Here is a 27,579-nt window from a genome sequence, read left to right as displayed (position 1 = left end):
TTTATATCAAATTTATGAAACATTATTTTAAATTAAATATAAATCAATTTCCGTATTCTTGTTAATTTCATCGTGTTAACCGAAAGCGGCATCTAGGTCACATTTCAATAGCCCGCTGTTTAGTTTGTTTTCATATTGTACCATCACAATTTACTATTATATTTTAACTCATCCCGTCATCCAAATCCATATCCAACGATCCTTCCGATCCGCTGTCTGTGTAAATTGGCTTGTCATCATTTTTATCTAGATCATCGTCCTCGTCTGTTTCATCATCATCAAAATCGTCCAAATCTATGAATTCCACCATCCTATCGTCTATTTCAAGCGTTTCGTCTATCTCTTCTAGTCCGCAATTACCATTATCGTCCACCTCCATCGGCTCTGAATAATCCTCGTCATCCACCTCCATAGGTTCTGTCTCATCTTCTTCGTCTATTTCCATAGGTTCTGTCTCGTCTTCTTCGTCCACTTCCATAGGTTCTGATCTGTCTTCTTCGTCCACTTCCATAGGTTCTGATCTGTCTTCTTCGTCCACTTCCATAGGTTCTGATCTGTCTTCTTCGTCCACTTTCATAGGGCATTTAAACAAGGACTGCCAGTCGTACGGACGAGGCTGACAGCAGGGCGCATTGTACGAATGAGACCGAGAGTGGGGCACGTCGTACGGACGAGGCCGAAAGCAGGGCGCGTCGTATGAAATCCAGGCATCCGGCGAACTTCTGTGAAAAGATACAATAGAACAAAAAAATTATTAGAACGTTAGTCGAGAGAACGCCGAGTGAGTTATTTGCAATCGCGAACATGGGTTCATTAAACCAAATTAACAGTTACTTACCCGAACAACGGCATCACGTACTCTGCACTCGGTGCCTGGGTTGGAGTGAGGTACTGAACTCAATATCCACCAGCAATATTAATACCAAAAATATAGCAAAAAGAAAAATTTACAGGAACGAAAAAGTACAATCATGAATCGATCACGGCTTGTGCAACGAGTGAATCGTTGCGTACAAAACAATACATCGATAACCGTTTTTCCACAGTTACCATAATTACACGAAATAAATAAACCCATGCAGAGTATTTTGCGAGTGGCCACGTGTTGCCGAAGCACGCTTTTAATTCTCTTTAAAATTTTTTGGAATATTTTAAGATAAAAATTAATTGGTTTTTAATGTCTTAGTGCCTATTAGTGCTCTGCACGGTCGGTTATTTTAAGGACCAGACCGGACTACAAATTTTATAAGGGGACCGAAGTCGGACTGGATCACACTTAAACGTTAATCAAAGACCGAAATTGGACCGAACCAACGGCTTTATATTATTTTTAGACCGGACCGGACCAGTAATTCAATAGCATTTAATAAAGTAGACCGGTCTGTCGGTCCGAACTTATAACATTTTGGACCGTCTATGGACCTTTCCGCAAGGTTCAATTTATATTAGCCCAAACCGTACCATATGATGCATTTAGTATTACACTGGACCGGACTACTCGACATGATAAATAAATATGTGCATGGCCGTTTTCGATCAAAAATGTACCCTTCCCTTTTCGGCCAATTCACTTTTCGATCAAATTTAAAATAGGCCCATTCTCTTTTCGACCAGAACAAAAATTTATATAATACATTTAAAACAATGATGTACAAATGTTGTCAATAATTATTTAAATATTAATAAAAAAGAGAACGATATTTTGTATTTAGTTTTGATCTCTTATCGTAATGAAAATTGTTTACATTTTTTTTAAAAAAATCGGAACTTTTATTTTAAAAATCTTAGGACTTCGCTCGTTACGTCTGCCGGCTGCATTCACAAAGTCGAGTGCTTCTGCGTGGCACTTTTCGGGGGGATGGGGATTCGCCCCAAGAGGAATTATAGTTTAAGCTTAACCTAGTTTTTATACAAACCTTGATACTGTTGCAAGTGGGATTATGTTCTGTATGTGAATCTAAAACCTCGCTACGCTAGTAAAACCCTTAATCGTCATTAATATATTAGGTATATATATATATATATAGTAGGTAGTTTCCATCATAATCAAATATTGTATAACATTATTTTATTATTTTAAATGTATAGTATAAATTTTTGATTTGATCGAAAAGGGAATCGGCCTATTTTAAATTTGGTCGAAAATGAACTCGCCCATAAATATATACCTAAAGTTGTAGGTTTTTTCATTTTATTTGTTTACATAACAATACCTGTACACAATATCTGTATTTAAATTTTAAGTACCATGATTGAGACCGGCTGGACTGATTTTCATTTATTTTTTTTGAAACCGGACCGGACTGAAAATAATGCATTTGATCTGAGGACTGGACCGAACTACACTTAAAAATTATTCATCCGGATCAAACCGACGATTCAATAATTTTTGTATGTTAGGATCGTACTAGACCGGACCGGATTGATTAAAACCGGATGTGATTATATATACCCCTACACACATTTTATATAATTTTTCAAGAAGGATAATATTTATTATCAATGAATTTTTGTCAACTTTGAACAATATTATCATGAAAATAAAAATTGCAGAGAAATTGCTATGAAAAATCTTAAAATCTTTAAATTTTTTGATTGACGAATGAAAATGGTTACAAACTAATGCTGTCACCCTTTAATTCCGAAAAAATTTGCTACCCATGAATACGTTCCAGCTCAATCAATTTCTGTAGGCTGTAATCGTAGCCCGGAACAGAAGCGTGCCAAAAGATTATTGATTTTCCGTTGCAATCCATGCGAGCACGTGAATGTCTATGACCATCGAAATCGACTAACTATAGAAATACAATAACTCAGTAGACCTCACTCGGTATTGTCAACACGATAAGTTTGAAACTCTCCAGGAACGCCATGTCTTTATTGTATCTGTACGCGATGACACAATATCGTGCCAATCATTGATGATCATTGAAGATAATAGAAGTTACGAGTAGATCTTTTAAACATACGTCATACGATTACGAAATTGCCAAGTCGTACATACGTGTCCTTTCGTGGATATTTTAGCTGCAACGGTATCGTTGTCTGAATGACGTGCACGGCACGTAAATACGTTAAAAGCAGTTTCTTGTTTACGAAACTCGATTTCACCATACTTTTAAAAGCTCCGAAATAAAATATTATAGTCGTAATCGATTAATAAAAATTATAGTTTAGAACGCGTTAAACCAAACGCATTTTTAACGAAAATAAGTGTTGTGTAAAAATGGTTTCGTAAATAGATGTCCGATTGCATATTATTTACAATGTACTGCCCAATAACGTATCGTGTCTCGGGGGTATCCGTCACTTGTTATAATAACATATACCTATACGTATGCATATTATATACTAATAAATACTTGGGTAAAGTGTGAAGACACGCATATGTAACGACGGGATCTCACGACAACGTCTGGAGGCTACTAGTGTACATGCATTAGTGCATGTGTGCACGGGAAAAATATTCAACTCACCGTAGCCGCGCGACGGTTCGGCTGCAGTATCGAAGGAGTTTCAGGTTGTCTGTCAAAATTTCGAAGGAGCAAAAAAAAAAAAAATAAAATAATTATACTAGAAAAATATGTGTACAAATGAAACACGTGTGTGCGATTGACGGGGGCCGGTTCGCGGGATTTTATTGCGCTATGTAATTACCACTGTCGCCGACGACGTATATGAGCTCCACAGTGGGTGTAAATATAAATTATGTACCTGTATAATATCCATACTGTACACTGAACTGCGTGCGGGCGGATGGGCAAACGTCGAATAACAGATTGAATACTCTGGGAGAGAGAACAACCTCCAACGGCGGTTAGGTTAGGTGGTCACGTTCTCGGTGTCGGACAACACCTCTGGAGGCTAGTGTATGTAATACAATAACGACCAGTATTAACGGTCGCGGATAATATTCGTGAGGAAAGAAAGAAATTAAAATATTAAAACAATAATAACTTAAAGTAACGATATCGTAAAACATTTATAATTACTGTAATGCTTATACTTACTTCTGTCTTACTGTGCGTAATAATTACTGTAGTGTCGCGTAATTTGCAGGACCTGTCTTTCACTCCTCTACGTACTTTGTGTCGCCCTACCCATCATAAAACTAATATTTTTCAATTACGATTCAAATCGATTCACAAACAGTATTGTCAGTGTTGTACATAGATAACCAAAATATTATTTTACAAACCAATGAATTGTTTAAAGATTATACCCAGCTCCATGGACAATAACGTAATGTATAAGTTCGTGTTCACGGGAACAGGAACGGGAACCCCGTGCATCTTGAACCGAGGGAGATCGCAACCGCTTTGGCATCATTTGTGGTTCCACGTCCGCGGATACAGTCAGGGCCAAGCTCAGTAAAAACGGACATGAGCCTGGTACAAATGCCGTCGCCCCCGTGTGCCCGTGCTCTACACCTACTCGTGGCTAATCCGAACACCGTACCCGAATAAACCGCATCGTTTTACCGTTCCGTGACGGGTCGCGAATACGTGGGATTATGATTATTATGGATTATTTTCGTCTAACTATGAATAATTTACGATAACATATATCGTAAATTATTCATAGTTAGACGTCGCGGTAGTTTTGAGTTCGTAAGGTTTCGCACCGCGAAAACGCCACGCGCCACAATGTTGGAATCGATTTTGATTCGCCGCGCGCGCCTGCCACCGAACACCCGATCACGGATTTCCTCGTCCGTAATACTTCTGGTTGGGGTTCAAGATCGCGTCCGGCACACGACGTTATTACGCCGTAAACTATGTTTTTCGTTACCCGTCGATGATTCCCGAGACGAACGTTTTCCAATCTTGTACTTCGCCATCGGTTGTCGGCACGAGTTCCGAAGACAAACGTGGCCGACAGCAGGGGTCAACCTGCGTGACACGTGCTCCGGTATCGAACGTTCACACGTGTTCATCCCTCATAGGTACGTAAACGATTTTACACACGCGCGCACACACTTGTATATAGCGGCATATTTGTGGGGGGAGGGGGTGACAGGTAACTTTGAGAGGGCCAAAGGTATCATTTTGTCCCCTTCCAGATTATCCAACAATACAAATATTTGAATTATCATAAGTTAAGAAATAATATAATATAGTATTTAACATATTATAAAATAACTAAGGGGGCTTAGGATTTTGATCATGGTTAAAATATGGTTTTCCCCCCTAGATTTTTTTCTATTTACGCACACACTTGTATTTATATAAGTACAGATTTTATACGTCGAAACCGCTAAAGCACCCGAAATAAAATAAATGTATTTCACACATTATGTATTTTCTCCGAGTACGTTACTCAGCCGTTTTTCCGGTGTCATTTCGAAGTAAATGCAGTTATAGCAAGTGCAGACACGAAATGTACCACCGTGCATGACGAATTTTTTCACAAAATTATTTTACAAGTCCGTTACCGTACAGATGACGTGTGGGCACATATAGAGTATTAAACTGTATTATTATAAACACATTTTTGCTGTAAAAAACATTACGAACTTTGTAATAAAACACGTGAAATGTTTGAAACACAAACGCGACTAAGTTAAAAACAAGCGGTATGCACTTAACACGCGTAATTATTGTCGGAGACGGCCAAAAATTGTAACCATCACGAATTGAAAAATATATTATTATATAACATACGAATACATTTTTGACACAATCATAATGACGTAGAGAAAATTTAATAATAAATAGATTTTCGAGTTGTAGATAGAGATATAGGTACCTAATATAGGTACACCTCATAATGCGTTTACTAACGAGTCGACGTCATTCAATTTAACATGTTTAAAAGGTATTTTCTAGTAAAGTAGTGTTCATTGTATAAAATAAAAAATAAATAATATACCATGAAATGTTCCACCATCCGCCCAACATTAAAATTATCGTTTTCTATCCTACTCTTGGCCATCACACGAGCTCAGCGTAAGAAATCACGAAGAACATTATAATAGGATATAATGTATGTATGTGTAGGTATATAAGAAAAGAGCCCAACTTTTCGATATGGAGTTAAACCAAGTTCGCTTAAGTAAATTAAATTACTTTTTTATTTAAGCCGACCAAAGCCGACTCCAATCGCTTGAGAATTTAGCCTGTACTTCAGAATTTCAATATATATATATATATATTCGAATATTTATAATTATTAATCATGTATAAATATATTTGTTCATACAAGATAACATTCGAATATATTATTCGATAGTACCTATCACTAGTATAAACCTCTTATAATATTTCATAATAATACACAGTATACTACTAAAGTGTATTATGTATATAATTTCTTAATACCTTCCTTTGTATTCATACACAACTAATCAGATATCACTAATCTCTTATCAATCGAACGGGCAAAAGCTTTTTTTGTACACCAATACACTAGTACACAACACGTTAGCACCAAATTTGTTGTGCCTTCTGTTATCGTTTTGTTTAAATTTTGTTTTGAATTTTACATTTTTTCTTCATATTTTAAAAATGTAAAGATATTTTGAAAGTTGTTCTTCAGAAAAAAAAAAAAAAGTAAAGAAATACAACAAACTGAAGTGAACAAGTACAGAGTATTAATGAGCAATTAAATTTTAAATTCGAGTAAATATTTTTATTATTGTATATTTGTCCGAATAATTCATAATTCATCATATAATTGAATCACATTTTACAAGAATACAATAATATTACGAAAATAACATAACACGTATTTTTAAATTATATATTCGTTTTGAAAACTGCTATTGACAATGTCTTACATATTATATAAGTTAATATTAACTTACTACATTAACTTCCATACATTACAAGTTTCAGTGTTTATACTCGTATACTCGTATTAATTTTATTTTGTCAATTTTTAAAATAGTATTTTTTCAACTTGGTCATTCATAAATAAAGTTATACGTTATTCAATATTTATTGCTAAAAACAAATAAAATACTTATATTTTTTTTCGTTTAAAACATTGACTCCCGGGCCCCAAAATTTCTTAACCTGAGTTTGGGTTTTGAAATTACTGTGCACGAACGACGCGTTATTTGTACATGAAAATATGATCAAATTAAAAATCGACCGAATTCGTACGGCAAACGCGGTCGTCCGCACCCGTTGGTCGTATGCGATTCGACAAAGTGCAACACTAATGGTGCTTTTCATCTCTGATTTTATGTGCGTAACGTGTGGTGTGCACGCGCACAGTCCGAGCGGCGGTTTAGTAAAGAAACCGCAAACCCATGACGAATCGTTTGTACAGCGCGCAAAGACCGACTAGAAAATAAAACCTTTTAACTAATACGGTCACCACTCAATATTATACATATACTTGCTCCTCTTATATGTATATATATGTACACGTGGAGCAAGTTTATATAATATAATATTATCGTACGTTATAGGTATGCGATACGATCTCTCGTCCGGTCGTTTTATTGAGTCGTGTCAAACGGATCGCGAGTCCGCCCGTCGAACCCAACAGTGCGATGACGTACGTACTCCGTAGAACCGTGGACACCAAACGGCCGAAGAATAGTGTACGCCAATGTTTTCGAGATTTTATCGACACGAGTAGTGTAATTTTTATCGTTCGAAGTGACGATTTAAGTAAATATCACAAAACATGCACTGCAATACTATGACGGTTCGTAAAACATGCATCTCATCGTTTGGATTAGCGTTTTTACTTTTAAATTATTTTACTTAAAATGTATCTACCTTTCTAATAATCTCGTATCAGATTGTTTCGTCGAGAAATTAGTCGCAATCGCGATTGCGAAACACCTTATTTCCGTGTGATAACGGAAATGCGTGCGGCGAAGATTGTTCTGAAATAATTTTCCCGTCGAAGAGCGAAGAGTAAGCTATTCGTCCGACACGAGTTCGAGATAAAGTTTCAAGACCAGCGAAGTTCGGTTATGACCTCGGGGCGGCAAAACGGCTCTGGACTCTCCGCCCTCTCATGTTTAACTACTCATGATTACGCAGTAGATTTATGTGCGTGAACGGAACCGTTAAAAATGTATGCGATATTGATCCGTAGCGATGGTTTTTGTTTTGTGTTACGATCTGTTCGAGAAAAATGATCGAATCGATTCGGATTACACGTTGTATAAGTTGTCTGAGGGGGGGGGGGGGGGCACGACAACGTCGATAAGACCATTTTTACATTTCGATTGGCCGTGGGAAAAAAAAAAAACGTTTTCGGGTTTATCGGGCGCTCCACCGACTTCGAGTAGTAGTCGTAGCAGTAGCGCCGACGACGGAAGCCGCCGCGGTACCGTAACACCGAGTTAGTAACGGCGGGTGTGGCGTCAACGATATTTATGGGTCGAACAACGTTGGTTCGGTGGACTATTTAGGCGACCGGGCGCGCGTTATCCGATCGATATCGATCTACAATAAGAACGCTATTAGTATGAATTAACGCTGACAACTGCGCGTACGCGTAATAAGCTACGGTACTAAATTTAAATAAACATTCCGTAGAGCGATGGGAACCGGTTGCCGCGCGCACGTCGTGGTCCGACCGACGCGTTACGCTAATGTACGCGAAAAAAAACAATAACACACGTATAATTGATTTGCGCCGGCAGATCTTTACAACGATAAACGGGCGCCGCCGACGATTTATTACGAGTACGCGCAGCGCAGTCGACCGCGGTGAACGTTGGAAAGTCTAGATAGACGTGTCGAACCCTCGGAAATACGATTTTGCCCCAGCAATTTTCTGTTTACGTTCAACTTTCAGTTTCCTGTAAAATATACAGTGTATCAAATGTAAAGTCGTCTCTGCAGTCGAGATTTAGTGTTGAGCGAGAAATGGTGACGCTTCATAACCTTAGCCACTTAAAGGAATACATCCCCATTTTTTACACTGTTATTATTATATACGTGTTTTTATCGATGAAATACAGTGATCGTCGCTTATTATAATCAGAGGCGTAGCAAGGGCACGAATTGCAAAGGGGTGCAAACCGTGTAAAATTCGTATTTTTATTCTACTTTCAAAACGAAAATTTTATATTATACTCTTTGAAATATGTACGTTTCGTCCAATTGTACATTTAATGATGAAATTATGAAAATAACACATATAGGAAATTTCATATGAAAAAAATTATCGATGAATTCGCCAGTCATAAAACGAGAACAGCAAATGTTCAAAGTTTAAAATTTACACTGTAATAATAAGTTTTAAATATAAATGTTATTCTTAAAAAATATCAGGAAAATTAAAGGGTAAAAAAATATCATCACATCAAATTTCTAATTGGTTAAAAGGCGTTTGTTTTCAAGTTCGTTAAGAGCGCTAGCGAATCTTTCGTCGCCACTGATTATAATCACGGTTAATGTTACCAATCATTTATTGTTATCGATAACTAAAAGTACGGGCCCGTATGGATACTTATACGTGTAAATTAATATTGTAGTCAATACGCCGCATAATAATACAAGTTTGAGGTCATAAAATCAACATTATGTACGACATCAAAGTTTTCGTCTAACAGTGTATAATAAAGATAACTGAAAAACCTAATACGTGTTGGTTTTTACATTTCTTTCTTACACCGTTTAGACAATACAGTCCGACGTTAGATCGTACTTTTACGCATCAGTGCAGTGCCGTATTTAGACATTTTGCGCCCCGGCGCAAAAAAAAAAAAAAATAAAATTGACGTCCCTCTAAGGGACCTACCCACGGAAAATATACGAGGAGATAGATCCTCATGAATCTTTTAGATATTCTAAAATCAATGCAATTTTTGTGTAGTAGGCACGCCACGTACGCCGCACGCAATAACATAATACGCCGTATTATTACAAATAACCTATGTTTATTGACATTATCACAACAAATTTAGGAACTAATATTAGGTAGGTATATTAATAATATTCTGGATGGCTGATAGCTATATTGCTATAAATATATTACCATTAATTTATGACACTGTTATTAAAAACAAAAAAAAATAACAATTTCAAAATAGTTTTAAAAGTTCAATAATTCACAAGTGAGCAAATTTTTGACCGTAAAATTTTGGCACCTCCAAAAAACTGGTGCTCGGGTAGTTGTAGCCAGTTTCCCCCCCCCCTAAATGCGGCCCTGCATCTGTATGAAAATAAATGAAAAACGAAAACGAAAAGATTTAACAATTGAAAAAAAAAAATTAATATTACAACATGCCAGTTTTTCGAAAATGGAATAGCGAGAACCAGGTATACATATAATAATTAGGGCTCGGTTTTTAAAGCAAATGCTTCTTTTTATATATACAAGATAAAAATCTAATTTTTATATATAAATTCATTTTATGGCATACCGATTCCAAATAATCCAATTTTTTTTGTGTAAATGCTTTTCCCTTATTTATTACTTTTTTTAGTTATCTATGGACTTTTTAGATGTTTGTTATGCTACATTAATAAAAATATTTAATTTAATAAATAAGAATTAAGAAAACCCGAATTACGGACTAAATGGTTATATTGGATTATTATTGTTTTCGTTATCGGCTAGATTGTTAAATATATTAAACGTTTAGATCAGTGTTTCTCAACCTTTGTATTATGGCGATACACTATTAACAATTTTCATGTTTTGTGACACACAATAAAAAAAAATATAATAATAGATAATATTAAATATTTATAATTAATTGATAATGTAAACTTAAAAATAACAAAGAAAATATACATATTATATAAAACAGCATTTAATATTTTCATGAAAAATTTGTGATTGATATTTCTTACATGATACACATGATATTAATTAATACGTGATGAAATCTTCGACAAGGTGACTCTTAACTCCTTTTCGGCACTAATTCATCTTTCCCTTTTTTTATTTTCAATTTCGTTCAATGCAGAAAAATCTATCTCGCATAAATATGACGTTTGTTTTGGTAGTTAAAGAAAACATAATTAATAAATCAATAATTTGCCTTTAAATGCTGCCATTTTGTCTGCAGAAATGAATAAATTTATATATTACACTTCTTATAGTTATATTTGTTATACTACACATGTAATATGTGTATACATAACGAGACCTGATTATCATTAATATATGTGTAGGGTATAGGTGTGTTTGGCAATACGTTAACTAAAAATATGGTGTTTGTACATTAAAGTTAATTTTTTTAAGAAAATGAATCGTCTCACTTCTTATTGTGCGTACTGCTGCTAAGTATGTGATGGTCACATTCCATATTTAGCAGTATGATTATAGGAAAGAGAAGCTGTTGAAAATGTTACCAACACATCCCGCGAATATTAAAGTGATGTGTTCTTTTATAGTGGATGTATATTCGTTTTTATAACATTGTACATTTTTATTTAATTTTCAGTTCTGTCTGTTTTTCTCCGTTTTTTTGTTTTTTTTACAATAATTTCCAAACGATTTTCAACGAACCATATAAATATATAAATATATATATATATACCTATTTATATGTATTCATCACAAGTTTTGTGAGTTGTTGCACTTCCTCCGATCTCGTTTTAAAATTGCTTTTTCGACGGTTCTGTGGATTATAATATTACAAATTTATGACGAACCGTTTTACCAATACTTTATACTACATAACATCATAGAGCGTTCGCTCCGATCGTTTACCGATATGTACATAAATGTATGTATATACTTGCATACTCATAGATCTTTTGTTAGAAAAATAACGTATTTGTTATCGTACTTTTCACTTTTGCTCTCGTTCGATGCACTATACGCTCGACAGTCGCACTACGTATAAATCGTAAACTTTTTCTGTACATATTTCATTCGACGACAAAACGTTTGCAAAATATGTACTGTTTGATATGAACGAGCGAAGAAAAGGTAATAAAATATTTAAGAAAAAAAAATTAAAGAATCGTTTATATTTCGAAACCGCGATGCGTTTTTCTTCGTCGAAATTATAATGTTTCATCTGAAAACGCACCGTCTTCGGAGGTACAGCGAACATACATATAGTAATAAGTAGTCATAATACACGTGTACTCATTAGAGCTCTTAATACACGTGAATTCACGGAATTCACGTGTCACGTGTCACGTGTAAAATTCAAAATAAAAACGTATATCCTAAACTTAATACTGTACTATTAATATTTTATTAAAACTTCAAGTGTATAACATAAAATTACTAATTTTACCATTGTAAAAATGGATATATATTTTGGATAAACATGTATTTCACGTGTACACGTGAATTCCGTGACACGTGTTTTAAGAGCTCTAGTACTCATCATTGGTGTGCACACGGGCATAGGAGCAACTAGAATCCAAATATTGGAGGTGTTTAAATTGCTGAAAATAAAACCAAATGGTATATAACTGTAATTACTACCCGGTGTGCAATAATGTGACTTCCACTACTATGTAATATTCTGTTTAGATCTCAAATGTGACATCCCCATTTTATATCCATTACACATCTCATGAGCATCACCAAAAACTTATCGCAAAAAAAGATTCCATACGTAGGCACATTTAGATTGAAAATGTAATGTAAATTATTAATCTGTATGCGAAGTAATGTTTGGGTCCCAAAATTGACTACACATTTCAATTTCTTGTGTCATCGCATGAAGTTCAGGATTATCTAGTTACTAGGTAAGTTAGGTTAGTTAGGTCACTTTTTTTAGAACCTGAAGATTTAGACGGTTTTACCGATGATATAATATCAATTTTCACACAAAATGAAAATCTAGAATCATTTACAGATTATATACCTATTATACATATATTCGAGCTCCCGATTGTAGCTTTCCTCCTTCTTTTTGAGCAATGTATTATTCAGGTTCAATTACACGGACAACAAATCGCTGTGACGTTTTCCATTTAAAATTTAACGGTATATTTTATTATGCATATCCAAATATCTACAAATTTACTTACGTACTTAAAACGCACAAAAAGATACTTACGTCAAAATCTGAAGTATAATATATTAAATTGCTTTTATTATGGTATTATAAATAATACGTGAAATACGAGAAATTATAAGAAACCAAATCATTCTTTACGACGTGAACGAAAAAACACGTTTTGATAGTATCAAAACTGCATCATTCAAATTTTTACCAATCCATAAATAAAATTATAATAAAATTTTAACATAACATTTTTTTTTTTTTGTTATTTTAATTGGCTTAATGAATTAACAATGAAAACAATATTTTTTATGTAAACAATTACGGAACATTGAAAAGTAATATTTTTAATCTACATTTAGCAATATGATATTTAATGTTGCTATAGACGGTCCTATATCTGCATCGAACGGGAAGGAAAATAATGTATTCACATCGAACGCAATCAGTGTAGTTGTTGAATATTATCGGGAAGCGATTCGTATAAAATTCACATTTCAAATTTATTTGCTACGATTGCCATTGAATTTAACAACATTAAAACATATTATATTAGGCGTCTCAGCTGCATTGCGTTATTGGATATTAAACGCCATGATGTGCAGGACACAGGAAGACGTGCCGTTTCTAAGATCATTCGTAGCAAATTTATGTAATATGTAAAATAATAATGATTGTTCAACTACTATCTACTGGCCCATTTAACTTAGAAAATCACTAGATCTGCGTAGGTCTTTATCACACACATACTCGTGTATTTATGACAGGAATTTCATATGTATACCCGGTTACGTTTTGTAAATACACTGTAATCAGCGCGTTTGCATTTCGCTAGTAAAAACTTACCGAATTAGCATCTTATAAGATTGTGTCGTTTGTGCTTTGCGAACGGTGGAACATGGCCGGTAGAACTAAGGAAAATTATTATTATTTTTAATACATATTTGCTGTAAAAATGACTTATCGGTTTGATATGAATGATTATCATAATCGATAAAACCATTAACGTATCACAACAATTGTTATTGAATTATAGATAATTTACGTCCAATAAAAATGGATGGCTGAAAAAAAAATTTAAAACGAATAACTTCACACCAGTACATTATAAGTTAACTTTGTTGATTCAAACAATTAACATTTATTACTTACATTGTCCGTATATTTAAAAGTATTTGCATATGTAAACTGAAAAACTACAGATGTAAATTTATATATTTCTCAAGGGTGCCTGTATGTAGGTTGGTATGGCAGATAGCCTGCACGGGCGGCTCCAGAGCCTTGGTTGGGGGGGGGGCAAGTTATAATTTTACAAAATCTTATAGCAAAAAGAAAACAATTTTTACGACACAAATTCAAGTCGTCTATTTTTGAAATTGGCAAAAATATTAATAATATGATCTATTTGATCTAGAATAACTACTTTACGATATACATTAATTAGATATAATGCTGATAGTCTACCTTCAGTAATCGTTGAATGAATCCAGGTTTTTAATCTCCGAAGTGTGGAGAAACTACTTTTAACCGTCATATCTCATGGCTTTATCTACATACGTATTTGTGTCATATGATATTACATATTATAATATGCATTTTTTGTAAACAATATAATTTTTATTATAAATACAGTATGGGGGCCGCGGCCCCTAGGTCCCCTCTACTGCAGCCGTCCCTGATAATGGGAGCAATATTAAAGATTATCTTATGCGTAATTTCAGCTGGATGAATAGATCAAAGAACATTTTTTTTTAATTTTTCAATAATTCGGGCGGACGATCGATTACGCACTTACCCTAGGTGTTCGAAGAATTCGAGTGAAAAAAATTTACGAGGACCAGTGTTCACCCGTTGTCTGTTACATAGTCAACGTTCGTAAGAAAAAGATCGACACGCTATCGTGTTGATCGCTTGTTGGACATCAATCCAAAACGATTAAATAAAATTATTTTTTTACGTTGATTCATTCCGAGCACGCACCCGGTACTCTGAAGTGATTTTACTTTAAGTGTATTATGTAATTGTATACAGTGTATTAATATATAGGTTAGTGTGACAGACAGTAGTATTAAAGATTATCTTATACGCAATTTCAGCTGCATGAATAGATCGGAGAACATTTTTTTTTCATTTTTTAATAATCAGGTAAAGAAGAACACATTTCATGGGAACGAGGTTTTATTATACGTTCAAGTACGAGATACACCACGAAAGGGATGAATAAAAACAAATATCTGAACGTTCACTCGTCAACTGGCAGTCCTGACAGCACCGTTTGTGGGTTCTGCAACGTACCCGACTCATCACTAGGTCTACAATGGGTATCTGCGGAAGTTCTTGCTTCGGGGTCAATGGCCTCCGTCGCATGGTTCCTTATATCCCATAGAGTCCAGAGACAGTCTTCATCGGTCCCTCGCGTTACCCGTGACACTTTATACTCCACCATTGACACGCGGTGTTCATATCTGTGGAACAACCATTGAGGGTTGGGTGGCGTGGCGTTGAAAATCAGGGCGCTCGAATCTCCGGACTTTTGCCGTATCTCTGACCATTTTGAAAAACATAATTTCATCAAGAACGGGAATTTAGATCCTATGACACACATACACGCCATCGAGTAACAAACGTTAGACAACAAAGTTAATAACACCGTTACGCAAAACATGTCGTAACAATGGTATAGAGGGTGATAACAATAACATACTCGACGATTCTAGTTGCGTGTGATTCAACAACAATATAACTTTGGCCGCCAGGTCAACACTTTTCAATTCCAAAAGGCCGGTCGAATATTTAGCACCGGGCTGTTTTTGGGGTACTGAAAGAAAAAAAAACAATAAAATCACTACGAAAATCAAGTGTTTTGTTGAACGACTGACGAATTGTAATCGATCGAACCGCGTCCTTGCAATTGAGGGCGTTTATCACTGTCCTGCGAATCTGCGAGCCGCTTATATCCAACGGTGTGTTGAAGAAATGCAAAATCTATTGGGCCGTTTCAATCTATTTTATTATACCACTATATTATATCAATGTATCGACGCAATGATATATTTAGGATTTTTTGTGGGGTGGGGGCGAGGGAGTGTTTACATACTATATCACTCTACGTAATTAACATATTTTTGGTTGTATTTATTATTCGATTGAGATCTATAATAAAAAGTAAAATAATTGCTCCTGTCATATCTACCGAAATAACAAAAGGCGATTGAAAGAAGAAGCTAAGGGAAACAACTACGAACCTCTCAGGAAATATACCATTGCGTCAACTTAAACGTTATAATGCACATATAAACTTACCTTCGATGGTGCTGTGATTCGACGCTCGTTTACAAACTTTTTTTTGTACGAAAACCTGTTTAGTTTGCTGGTATCATAGTATTTCTGAGTCGGCGTCCCGTCCGACAATCTGATGACTTTTTCTTGGTTGCGTATATAAGAAAAATTGGAATATCTGAAACGTCCGATGGGAATCATGGGATGTCTATAGATATAATAATTATTCAAGTGCTCATGTAATCGACGACAAGAATGAAAATGAGAATTTCAAATTTCAAAATAAAAAAGGTTTAGACTCTGTCTTGGCTGAATATATTATGTCATATCGTTCAATACATTTGAGAATACAAGAACCAAACACGAGACGCAATGAAAACACACCTGTACGAGTGACATAGGACGATGAACGTCTGAGGACCACAAATTTTAACTTTTATTTTCCTTGGCGTGTGTAATATTATTTTAAATGTTTTTTTTTTTTAACAGATGATGAGGATCAGGATTAGCATTTAAATTCAATACCCCAACCCTTCGACTGTTATGATCCAAGCATTTCAAAATCGATCGCTTACTTCACTTTCAGCTTTTTTTGTTGATCCAGTGGCATTAAGTGCAGGTGGGTCATGCACCGTTTGGCGGCTTCGACGTCATTTAGCTCGACGAGTACCTTTCCTTTCTTGAGTATTTTCACGGCAGTCACGTTGCCGTACAGACAGAACATATTGAATACTTTATCGCAATTTATATCACCTCCCAGCCCGTGTACGAGCAGCGTTCTTCCGGGTTGGGCGCCCCGTGTCCGTGACGACGACGACCGTCGAAATGATGGCGTGGAAGTATCTCTACTGCCCGACTCAGGTTTTTTGCTGATCCACTGCACTTCGCTTGACCTATGGTCCCTGCGAATATCCCTAGCACGAAAAACATTATTATTATACTTACTATAACCGCGGTTGCTTCTTTCGACGGAATATGGACGTGATCGTCTATCTCGATCGTTCGACACGTATTCCGTAGTCGAACGGCGTCCTGCGATTGCTTCCATCTGTCGGCCAACCGGGTGACGCCTGCACTCGGTGCATTGGCGACTGGCAGCGTTCATCAACATGCGTTGTCCGTATTGCTGTTGGTTTCTATCCATCGCAAAATAGTAGTAGTAAGTAGTAGTTAACGACTGATGAAAAGAGAAAAAGTTTCAAGATGACCGTTCTCAACTGTGAGCACACGTGGAATAAGTCTAGAAATTTATGAACGAGATGAGCTAGGCAATCTGAGTACACACTTGCGTTTTCATGGTTTCAATGAACCGGATGTTATTTAGCTGTTTAGTAAATGGCCGGTAAAAGAAAATTACACAGTATTAAAAATGACCATTATGAAAACAATCAACTTTACAATTTATTAATCGTTAAAAAAAAATATTAAGTAATAAGATATTATTTGAATTATTTATATAACATTGTAGTATTATAAATAATCAGCTAATCATATACTTAACATTGAAAATAATTGTATATCATTAAAAAATTATAATATTTTACAAATTTTTAAGCACTTTTTTTATCGTCTTGTGAGTTGACGTTTTTGGGGGCCCTTCAAATATCAGCTCAAAAATAATAAAGATATTCCGACTACTATCAACTGACCCATTTAATTTAGAAAAGTACTAGACCTCAGTGGCGTATATAAGTTTTCATTTCGGAGGGGGCTGATTATGTATTTGATTTTTGGGTGGAAGGGAAGAAGGAAGCACATTATTACGAAAAAAATTACTTTAACACTATATGATTTCTCGATGGTTTTTACACTATTAGTGAAATAAGAAATTCAATTTTTTTAATGATTTATTATTTTTTTAAATTATAAAAACTATATTGTAATAAACAAATTTTTTACTAGAGTCACTCAAAATTCACCACATATTTTTTTAATAGAATAAATATATTTTATAAATATAAAATTTTAAATTATCGCATAAGCAACATTCTCAGTGTCATGACAAATTTTCGGAAACCCCCAGCATTAAGACATATTCATGTTAAAAATAAGAATCTTTAACAATGGTGTTTTTCATTTCAGAAGGGGCCCGGGCCTCCTCCCCCATAAATACGCCTCTACTACTCTACTAGACCTGCGTAGGTTTTTATCATACACATGCTCGTGTATTTATGATAGAAATTTCGTATGTGTACCCGGCTTTGTTTTGTAAAAACATTTAATCAGCATGTTTGCATTTCACTAGTATAAAATTACCGAACTACCATCTTATAAAATTGAGTCGTTTGTGCTTTGCGGATGGTGGAACATGGCCAGTTGAACTAAAGAAAATTATTATTATTTTTAATACATATTTGCTGTGAAAATGACTTATCAGTTTAATATGAATGATCATCGTAATCGATAAAATCATTAACATAACGCAATAATTGTTATTGAATAATTGATAATTTACGTCCAATTAAAATTGATGGTTAAAAAAATTAATTTAAAATGAATAACTTCACACCAGTACATTATAAGTTAACCTTGTTGATTCAATCGTTTACCATTGATTGCTTATGTTGTCCGTAATTTCAAAAGTATTTACATATGTTAACTAAAAAACTACAGAAGTAAATTTACATTTTTCTCGAGGGTGCCTGTACACTTTACCGAACTCGTAGAACAGAGATCTAAAGATTAAACGTTTATTTCCGTTACACAATATCAGGCGATATTCAATAAAGTATGAAAATCAAAATCTTTTTTCGGTATTACGTAATAAATCACAAACCAACAATGTTGATACGTCAAATTTTACTCACATAATGTGTAATACCAACTATTTACTACATCTAAGAGAAATCATGTAATATTTTTGTACTGCTCAAAAATGTAGACCTACACACATACACCCATATACATTTATTTATATATAATATAAAACTACAAAGGAGTAGTGACAAGTTGCGAAGTGGATGAACGCAATTTTTTTTCTAGAAGAACGGATACACATTGCTTCTAATCCGCCTGCGAACGCGATGATCATTGATCGTTGATGTTTAAATTTTACTACAAAATGTCTGTCACGAACTCACGATCGTTATTTTAGTGTATAACTAATGTATAACGAACATGATTCTTAGATCGTGTACATTAAAACTATTAATTAAACATTTATTTACACTTTTACAATCGACTAAAACCCGTCACGGTGTTATGTACGTGAGAAATATTATGTATAACGTAACATTTTCAATCAACATTAATATATTATATACATATTGTTTTTAATTATAACAGTTATGAAGTAATTACGAAGTACACATAAATGTTTATTACGACCGCAAGTAGCGTTTTATTACTGTGCACGATGGATCTACGTTTTTAAAAAAAATTAAATGCAAATTGAACAGATTGATGGTTGATTTAAAATTATTCACGTAATATCTTTATTGATTTTCGGCAATTTTGCTTAGCGTAACGCGTTATCATAGTAATTACTCGTTCAGGTAATTTATCGCAAATTTATCTCCATAGGCTAAGGTTGTTATGTTAGTTTATATGTTTTCTATTGTTCGTACATAGTGCACCTGTATAAATTCGTTTGCGACTTTTCAGTTAAAAATCGAATAACGCTGAGTGAATATTTTTTATGTCGTTATACACGAACCAAATTAACGTTATATCGGCGTGCAATGAAATTTTGTTATTTTGGTGAATATTTAACTTCCATGCGTAATTCAGTTTATAATGAGTAATAACCATGTTAAGTAAAAAATAAAAAACCAAAATATATCTATATAACGTTTTCTTGCGGTCTTAAAATTAACGAAATAATTTATAATATAAACTAATAATTATAAACATAATTTGAAATACCCGTTTCAATTTGCTTAGTACATTATATTATTATAGACCAGCGTTTCCCAAAGTGTTTTTCTGTCGGACCCCTTAGAGATAATAAAAATGATCATGAACCCATTAGTACCAATAAAAATTAAAAAATAATAATAAATAATAATACTTTGTATGTTTTAAATTTATGTTTGCGGACCCCCTCCGGTATACATGCGGACCACAGTTTGGGAAACGCTGTTATAGACTATAGTAATAACTATGATACAAATGGCACCAATCACGCCTTTAGTGATTATCGGACCATGGGTTTGTGTTGAGTTGGTAAATCTTTATAAAGTATCTATAAAATAAGATTATATTTAACATTTTCATTATGCCTATAATGACCATAATAGTATGATGAACAAAGTAAATCGAAAAACGCGCATTTATTGGTGTGTTGGGTACGTTGGGGCTGTATAATAATAAATTATAAGAATTACCACGAAGGGTTTTACCCACAACATCATATCAAGTTGTATATTTCTAATTCGAATATATTAATATTGTTATATATATAATTATGATGTTATCGAATATTGTATATTTTCGTCATCCCGACTAACCTAACCTGGTGGTAACATGGTCGTAACAAAATAGAACTTATTCTATTTTCTAACGCAACGTTATGCGGTCAAGACGAAATTTTTATACGTTCCTATATTTGAATTTGAATTTTTGTATTAATTACAAAATGGAACGTTTTATTTTTTAAGTACAAAAAAGACCGTAACTTTGGGATAAAAGGAAGCCTAAATACAATGATCGCATAGTGACAGACAGGCAGTGAAATTCTGTATCCAAAGAACTAGGAGTATCAAGTAATTTAAATTTAAGTTATAATACATAGTGAATACTAGCTAAAGCAATAGAACAATTAACATTTTACATTATTCGTTGGTTAACGGCATCTTTTCGACTGTATTGTTATTTTATAAGTTCACAGCATTTTGCATATATGAATTCATCGACGTCAATTTTGCCAACAATACGTTGCGTTGCGTGCATTGAGTTGCAGGCGAACGTATAGCCGCAACACACGGATTCATTTAGGACACAGCGTTAGAGTTAGAGGATAGTTTGATTTACCTGAGTGTTCACAAGTCGAATATTTGTTTTCATACAAATTTCATACCGGTAGTAAGTGTTGAAAATACTTTTCGCTTCTTGGTATGCAGAAATCGGATTATTATTCATTTTTCAATAAAAACCCTAATGAATCCTTGCATATTTAACACTGCGTAAAAGCCATCAGAAGTGGTTCGATCTTCATACACGTTTTACACGTACATAATACAATCGAACTCTCGTGGATAAAAAAAAAAAAAAATTATGAAACGGTGAAAGTTTTATTAAAAAACGGTTATATTTAACTCTTCGATTTTACATTGTTGTTTTATAATTAAATAATAATATTTGCATTTTGGTACTTTCAAAAGTGAGGTAAAATAAAGTTTCTGAAACAACAGCAACAGCTTTCGACTCGGTTTGTAACGAAATAACATTTTTCTAATGTTTTTTTTTTTTTTGTGCAGAATAAAAAAAAACGATTCAAAACCAGGTCCGTACATTATAAGTGAACACGTCGCAATATTTACGGGCGCTATTGTTAATATAATTTATTTTTACACACTCACATATATATATATATACATATATTTACCGATGAAACGGTAAATACCGAAAGATCGGTATACCGGTGAGTGTAAGATGCCGATATTTATAAATACCGGTAGGTCGAAATACCGGTGACTCACCGGTATACCGAAAATACCGCCAACTCTAGTTAAAGTTAAAGTTTGACGGTTCACCACCATCGCAGTGCTCTGATCTTCCGATCTATCGAGTGATGCATGGGTCCCCTTCGCGCACGTCTCGCAGGCAGTGGCGTGGTGAACGACTAATGGCTTAGTCCTAGAAACCCATCAAGAAATGGGCCCATTCTCTTGGCTCATGTATTTTTGAACATATTTTATTTTAATAATTAAATTAATTGGCTAGTAGCGTGCATTGAAAAATAATTTAATAAGCGCATGCTATGTCCATATTGTGGTAGACAAGTTAGGTGTTTGAAAGGAATTATGAAAAAATTCCTATAAATAGTGAAATTGAATAGTTACATGCACGTATGTTATTTAGTAAGGGGAGGAGGAAGTGCTGGGTCATCGTTCAAATACTTTGCTTAGGGTTTGAAATATGCTTGTCACGCCACTGACCGAAGGGTTACGCGCGACATGCCGCCGTCCACACGTGGTCCACGCGCGGATACCACCTGACCTCACCCAACCTATAACGCGTTGGTGCAGTCGAGCCACAGTACGTATCATCGTTGTCGCGCGCGTAGAACGGCTGCGCACTGCTTGAACCTGCTTCCGACGTTCCGCATGCCCACTCGACCCCACTGATCGTCGTAATTATATAAGTTATATGTAGAATATGTTTATTAACTATCAATTTTTTTCGGGCGAAATTTACGTGCACTTTATTTTAATTGTAGTTCATTTTGGGCGGAATTTACATGCGCCCTTTATTTCTTATTTACGCCGTCACGGAGACCTCGTGATGTTCACTTTTGGTCGTGCGCACAGACGAACCCGCATCGAATTGAATACGTTCGGTAGAAGCGTGCATCGCGTAGAACTCGACCCGAGCTATGTTTTTGAGGTTCAAGATGAGATGCGGACGGGGAGGGGTGGACATATCATATTTTATTGCGAAAAAAAAATGTAGCTTTTGAGTTAAAACCTTATCAGATATAAGTTGTTTGCATATTATGTATACTCGTATATATCATCAATGGCTTACACAGTTTATTACCCAGCGGTTTTTCAAGGAATTTTTTTTTTTGCATTTCAGATTGTAATATACTATGTATATACACAGTACTAAAAATTTCATATTTTTATTCGCATTAAGGGATTTTTAATAAATATTAATCATAATAAATATAGTATAATTATATTTGCTAATATAGTCAAGATTAATTGATTATAAACAGTACTTTATATTTGTTAGTCATCGATTATAAAACACATTGAAGCTCTTTTTAACACGTGGTCCGGAGTTATAGCTCTCCTCTATACCCTCCCCATTGATCCAGCCATGCTAGCAGACACATATTATTTTCATTTCTATTTTTTCAAGGTTATCATCTCACTTCCAACTCAAATCTTCTTTTTCGCTTTTAATAATTATTCATTACACTTTGCAGTTTTATGAATTCCGCTTAATCATCTGTAATAATATGGAGCGTCACAATTAAAAGATCACGTACATTTCAATGTCTCAATATGGTCGTGCTTTGTTTTTTTGATTAATGTATTGATCAAAATAATTGTTTAAATAATTAAATGCTAGTTCAAAAACACGCCAAATAGTTGACAACTCTCCCTTATTCTTTTTAAATTGTTCTACGGCACGCGAGAGGTCTGTGCTTTTGGTCTTTGTACCAACACTTGGTCAGAAAGTGCCTACACCATAGACGTATGCTAAAAGTAGCCGGCCAATCGATCAACGAAAATTGCATAGTACAGTCATTAACGATCCACATTTTAAAAATTGCGAGGCAAGAAACGCGAAACGTTACCCGGCATGCGATGATTTTAAAATAACCAATTAATGGTATCCTTATACCGAAAGATACGCGCAGAAAAAAATCCGTATGTTATTTGATAAGATAAAATTTTTGGTTGACCTACATAAAACTATTTAAAGTCGGATGAATCATTTTGAACAGTCCTGCATTGTTGTACACAGATGAAACAACTACTGTTCCGCAATAGTTCGCGCGACATTGAAATGATACAAAAATTATTTTCCGCTCCCGAAGTAGTGTTCGAGGGCAAGCACGTGTCGGAACTATAACAACCCGAAATATACATTTGCGAAAATAATGATCGAATAATATCTATAGATACTCGTAAATTATAGTGGTTTTTGTTTAAACTTCGCGTTGTTTTATCGGTTGACGACCACCGGCCACACACGACTTTTTGAACTCGTTATCGTAATAATATTGCTGCGGTGCGGACATGGCCTTCTCAACAAGGGTGGGAGGCAAATGAGGCAAGCGCCTTAGGGTGTCCGGAGTATTACGAAATCAGAGGGCGTCATAGAAATGAATGATGGCAAGAAAAATTCAGTGTTTAATTTTAGATTGGTATTAATTTTCCTTTTATACTGAAATAACTAAGATGATTAGGTACTTAAAAACCGTATATTATGTATAAATAATTGAACTTAACATATTCAAGAAATGAAAAAAATTATACATTAAAAATGCTGCAATGTCAATTTTTTAATAAAAAATTGGCGGGTAGAAAAGGGAGCGTCAAATGTTGTTGCCTTAGGACGTATTTGTTAAAACGACTCTGGATGCAGTAGGTAGATATATAATTATAGTACCTATATATATATATATATATTTATCATAGGTATATATACGTCAAAAATGTTTCCACTGAGTATAAACTAAGTTTATCTTAGACCTTATTAAACTTTAACGTATTGTACCCTCCGACGAAAAACTAAACACGTGATTACAATGGTATTCATTTTCCACATGCGTTTTTAGATGTTCGAAATCGATTCGACGATGTTCCTATACGGAATATTATAGATTACATAAATGTTATACAAAGTATCGGCCGTATCCTGTTATTAAAATAGCTTGATTAAAATATATTTAATATAATCATGAACATAGTAATTATTTCAAAATTATAAATATTATAGTTCTATAATTTCCGGTGATTAATAATACTATTATTTGATTATTTGACTGCAGGCGACGACTGTGTTGTATAATCCCATTAATGAACGTTTCTACAGTAAAATAGGTTATCTAATAAAATTTAAATAGATTAAATTGTCTAGTAATAGACAATGCAAATACTGGACAGGGTATCCTTTTTGATAAACTTACATTTCTTAAGATTATGAAATCAATTATTTAACTTTTGATTGCGAAACTTAGTGAAATTATCATAACAATTCGTACCGAATTAAAATTACTTTATGATAATATTATGGATATTAAAATTTCAAAAGTAATTTTTCTACTCAACCGGTTAATCGTTGAAAATTCAAATTAGATTAAACTTTTCTAGAACAAATATATTCATATCCACGGAGATATTTTCATCAGAATATCACGGGATGGACCACTCTATATATAGTTTCTTTTTCTGAATACCGAGAAACATCAATTGCAATTTCAATATTCGATTTCAGTTCAGTGTACGTGTTGACACATTTAATAGTAAAACCCTTTGGGGTTCAAAGTGTATAATTTGTTAAATAAACACAACCCTGATCAAATACAATGGGGTCGTTCTTTATCGTGTACATCGTGTATTATAATTAATGTATTTGTTTAACATTTATAATGAAAATATAAGATGTATATTATTGCATTACAGTAAGCTGCAATGTTCCACTTATGAGTGCTTTAGATGTGAAAAATATGAAAAAAATGATTTTATGCTATGTATGTTTAATAATAATAGATTAAGTGCTAGAATGTTTCTCATTCAATAAGTAATGTTATATTACATGTGAAGTTTTTGTCATCAAAACGAATTTTTGTTTTGAAAAATATCTTGTTTACGATTTGGTGTAAATCAAACCAAAATGTTTCCCTATTCCCGCTTGATTTAATTCTCCCGAACTTTTATTTATTTGAACTTTCGGAAAATAAATTAGCATTTCAAATATATTATTTATATTTTACCACCCTGGTGCCCGGTGCGTCTATTTTTCTGTTATCTATTGAAAAGTAAGAACAAACTTTGAGTTCATAATTCATATTATTACCAGTGCAACGTACAATTTATTAAGTTACATAGCATTAACATATCCTTCACGTTTGTATGTAATATAAAAGTGGTCTGTGACGCTGTGCCACTTCTTAAAATTGTACACAATTAACAAAAAATATATGCTCAGGCGATTACGCAATGCAATTAAGGCGATCGTTATTATGCAATCGACATGCTGATCTGATCCGTCGAACGCATGCGCCTCGGCTCACTGTCGTATGCGTTTTGCTCGACCTTTACATTGTCGTGTTTGAACCGTCCAAGTGCACGTTTTGCGCATGTGCCGATTGCTTATTGGCGTTTGGCGATTAATCGCGTGTCCACGGTACGTACGGTTTTTCACATTCGTTAAAAACATAAAATGTTTTTAGCGTATTCGTTTATACTGAATCGTGTGCATTTGTCGTCACAAACGCACGGTTAATCGTCGTCCATAATCAACATCGTTGGCCCACACGGTCTATACCAGGTCGGCGTACTATACATTTACATTGTTATTATCATTATTATAATCATGTCTGTAATTCACATGTGTATATATTGACGTGTAATTACCACGACGTGATATCACGTGTGTGTTATGTGTTGAAATATTATCGTTATTACATAAAAAATCTGTTTATTAATATTACTACCCTGACCATCCTATACATTTAAAAGTGTCGCGAGTCAACAGACCAACTGCTCGAAAAAAGTCACCGACGCCTAAAAAATATCAATAAAAGTAAATCGACGTTTCAAATATCGATCGCGAAATGTATGAGTGATTATGATTAATAAAATAAACAACGAATTTCGCCATAACTTTGAACGGTTTCCATTTGTTTATAGTTCGAGTAGTTTTAGTTTTCGGATAATTGGATGATGCGTTACCAATTATTATTGTTATTATTATTATTATTATTATTAACATTAAACTACGTATTAGCAAACCATATATTTATCAAACTCTAATATCCAACTGCCCCTCGGCGGAACGTTTCAAATAATTTCGTTTCATTGTGTCTACCAGAAAGACCAGGTCATCCGCACAGGAACGTGTAACATCGGAACACGCGATGCAACTGTTGCATTACGGTTTTCTGTAAGCGTGCAGATATAAGTGCAACAATATAATACGTTGTCAGAACATCGTGGTGTGTGGTGTTCGTTTCAAGCGCACTAATATAGTCGAAAAACCGTTGTGAAATAGCATCGACAAATCGGTCGGACACGCGCAATGGACGTATCGTGACAACGCCGGAAATCAGAAAACTGGAGCCACCAACACGAATGAAAATATTCAAGATAGTGTGCGGCAAGTGCGGTCATGGCGATTTCGATCGACAGATTTAGAACAAGGATAAGACGGACGAAAATTACTTCTCGATCGTAGCGCAACGATTATATCTATTATAATATCATACCACCGCAATATGTATGCTAGTTTCTACGCGGCACGGATCGACAAATGCGAACGTACATGATACGAAAATCGTTTTTTAACACAATCTATCGAACATCTCGCTGATGACTGAAACAACAATCGGCACGAGAGATTGGACATGCACTAAATCAAAGGAGCATGCTTAACGAGCGCGCGCCGGGAAAAAGAAAATCGATCACCTTCACGTCGCCGTTACTGCATAGCTGAACGTCTATACTTAATAATAATATTATTATTATTTTCATCATGCCGTGCATGCGACGACTAGCTTTTTGATA

At 34.5% G+C, this 27,579-nt stretch overlaps 3 protein-coding genes across 6 annotated transcripts in view; 1 reads left to right on the top strand and 2 right to left on the bottom strand.

Moving 5' to 3' along the window:
* Positions 1–27,579, top strand: part of LOC112692512 (cardioacceleratory peptide receptor) — a 342,250-nt gene that overhangs the window by 122,253 nt on the left and 192,418 nt on the right. The window lies entirely within an intron of this gene.
* LOC112692504 (glutamic acid-rich protein-like) lies at positions 164–852 on the bottom strand. Its single transcript, XM_025567174.1, has 2 exons — positions 839–852; positions 164–722 (listed from the first exon to the last, which is right to left on the bottom strand). Exons 1-2 carry the CDS (start codon positions 850–852, stop codon positions 164–166), a joined length of 573 nt encoding a protein of 190 aa, XP_025422959.1.
* On the bottom strand, positions 15,138–17,318 carry LOC112692503 (heterogeneous nuclear ribonucleoprotein L-like). The gene is made up of 5 exons (XM_025567173.1): positions 16,750–17,318; positions 16,199–16,352; positions 15,775–15,880; positions 15,600–15,713; positions 15,138–15,487 (listed from the first exon to the last, which is right to left on the bottom strand). Exons 1-5 carry the CDS (start codon positions 17,316–17,318, stop codon positions 15,138–15,140), a joined length of 1,293 nt encoding a protein of 430 aa, XP_025422958.1.

The sequence above is a fragment of the Sipha flava genome, unplaced genomic scaffold, assembly GCF_003268045.1.
Source record: "Sipha flava isolate LNK unplaced genomic scaffold, YSA_version1 74_pilon_pilon, whole genome shotgun sequence".
In the NCBI taxonomy this organism is placed as follows: domain Eukaryota; kingdom Metazoa; phylum Arthropoda; class Insecta; order Hemiptera; family Aphididae; genus Sipha; species Sipha flava.
Note: the sequence above shows the minus strand (reverse complement) of the source record. Positions and strands in the feature narration are given on the sequence as shown.

What these genes read in the sequence shown, in the direction of transcription:
- LOC112692503 (XM_025567173.1), bottom strand. Translation starts at nt 17,318, where the DNA reads ATGGATAGAAACCAACAGCAATACGGACAACGCATGTTGATGAACGCT. An exon ending in GAATCACAGCACCATCGAAG is followed by an intron (nt 15,881 to 16,198) that starts GTAAGTTTATAT and finishes ACGGCCCAATAG; the next exon opens with ATTTTGCATTTCTTCAACAC. An exon ending in CACGCAACTAGAATCGTCGA is followed by an intron (nt 15,488 to 15,599) that starts GTATGTTATTGT and finishes TGTGTGTCATAG; the next exon opens with GATCTAAATTCCCGTTCTTG.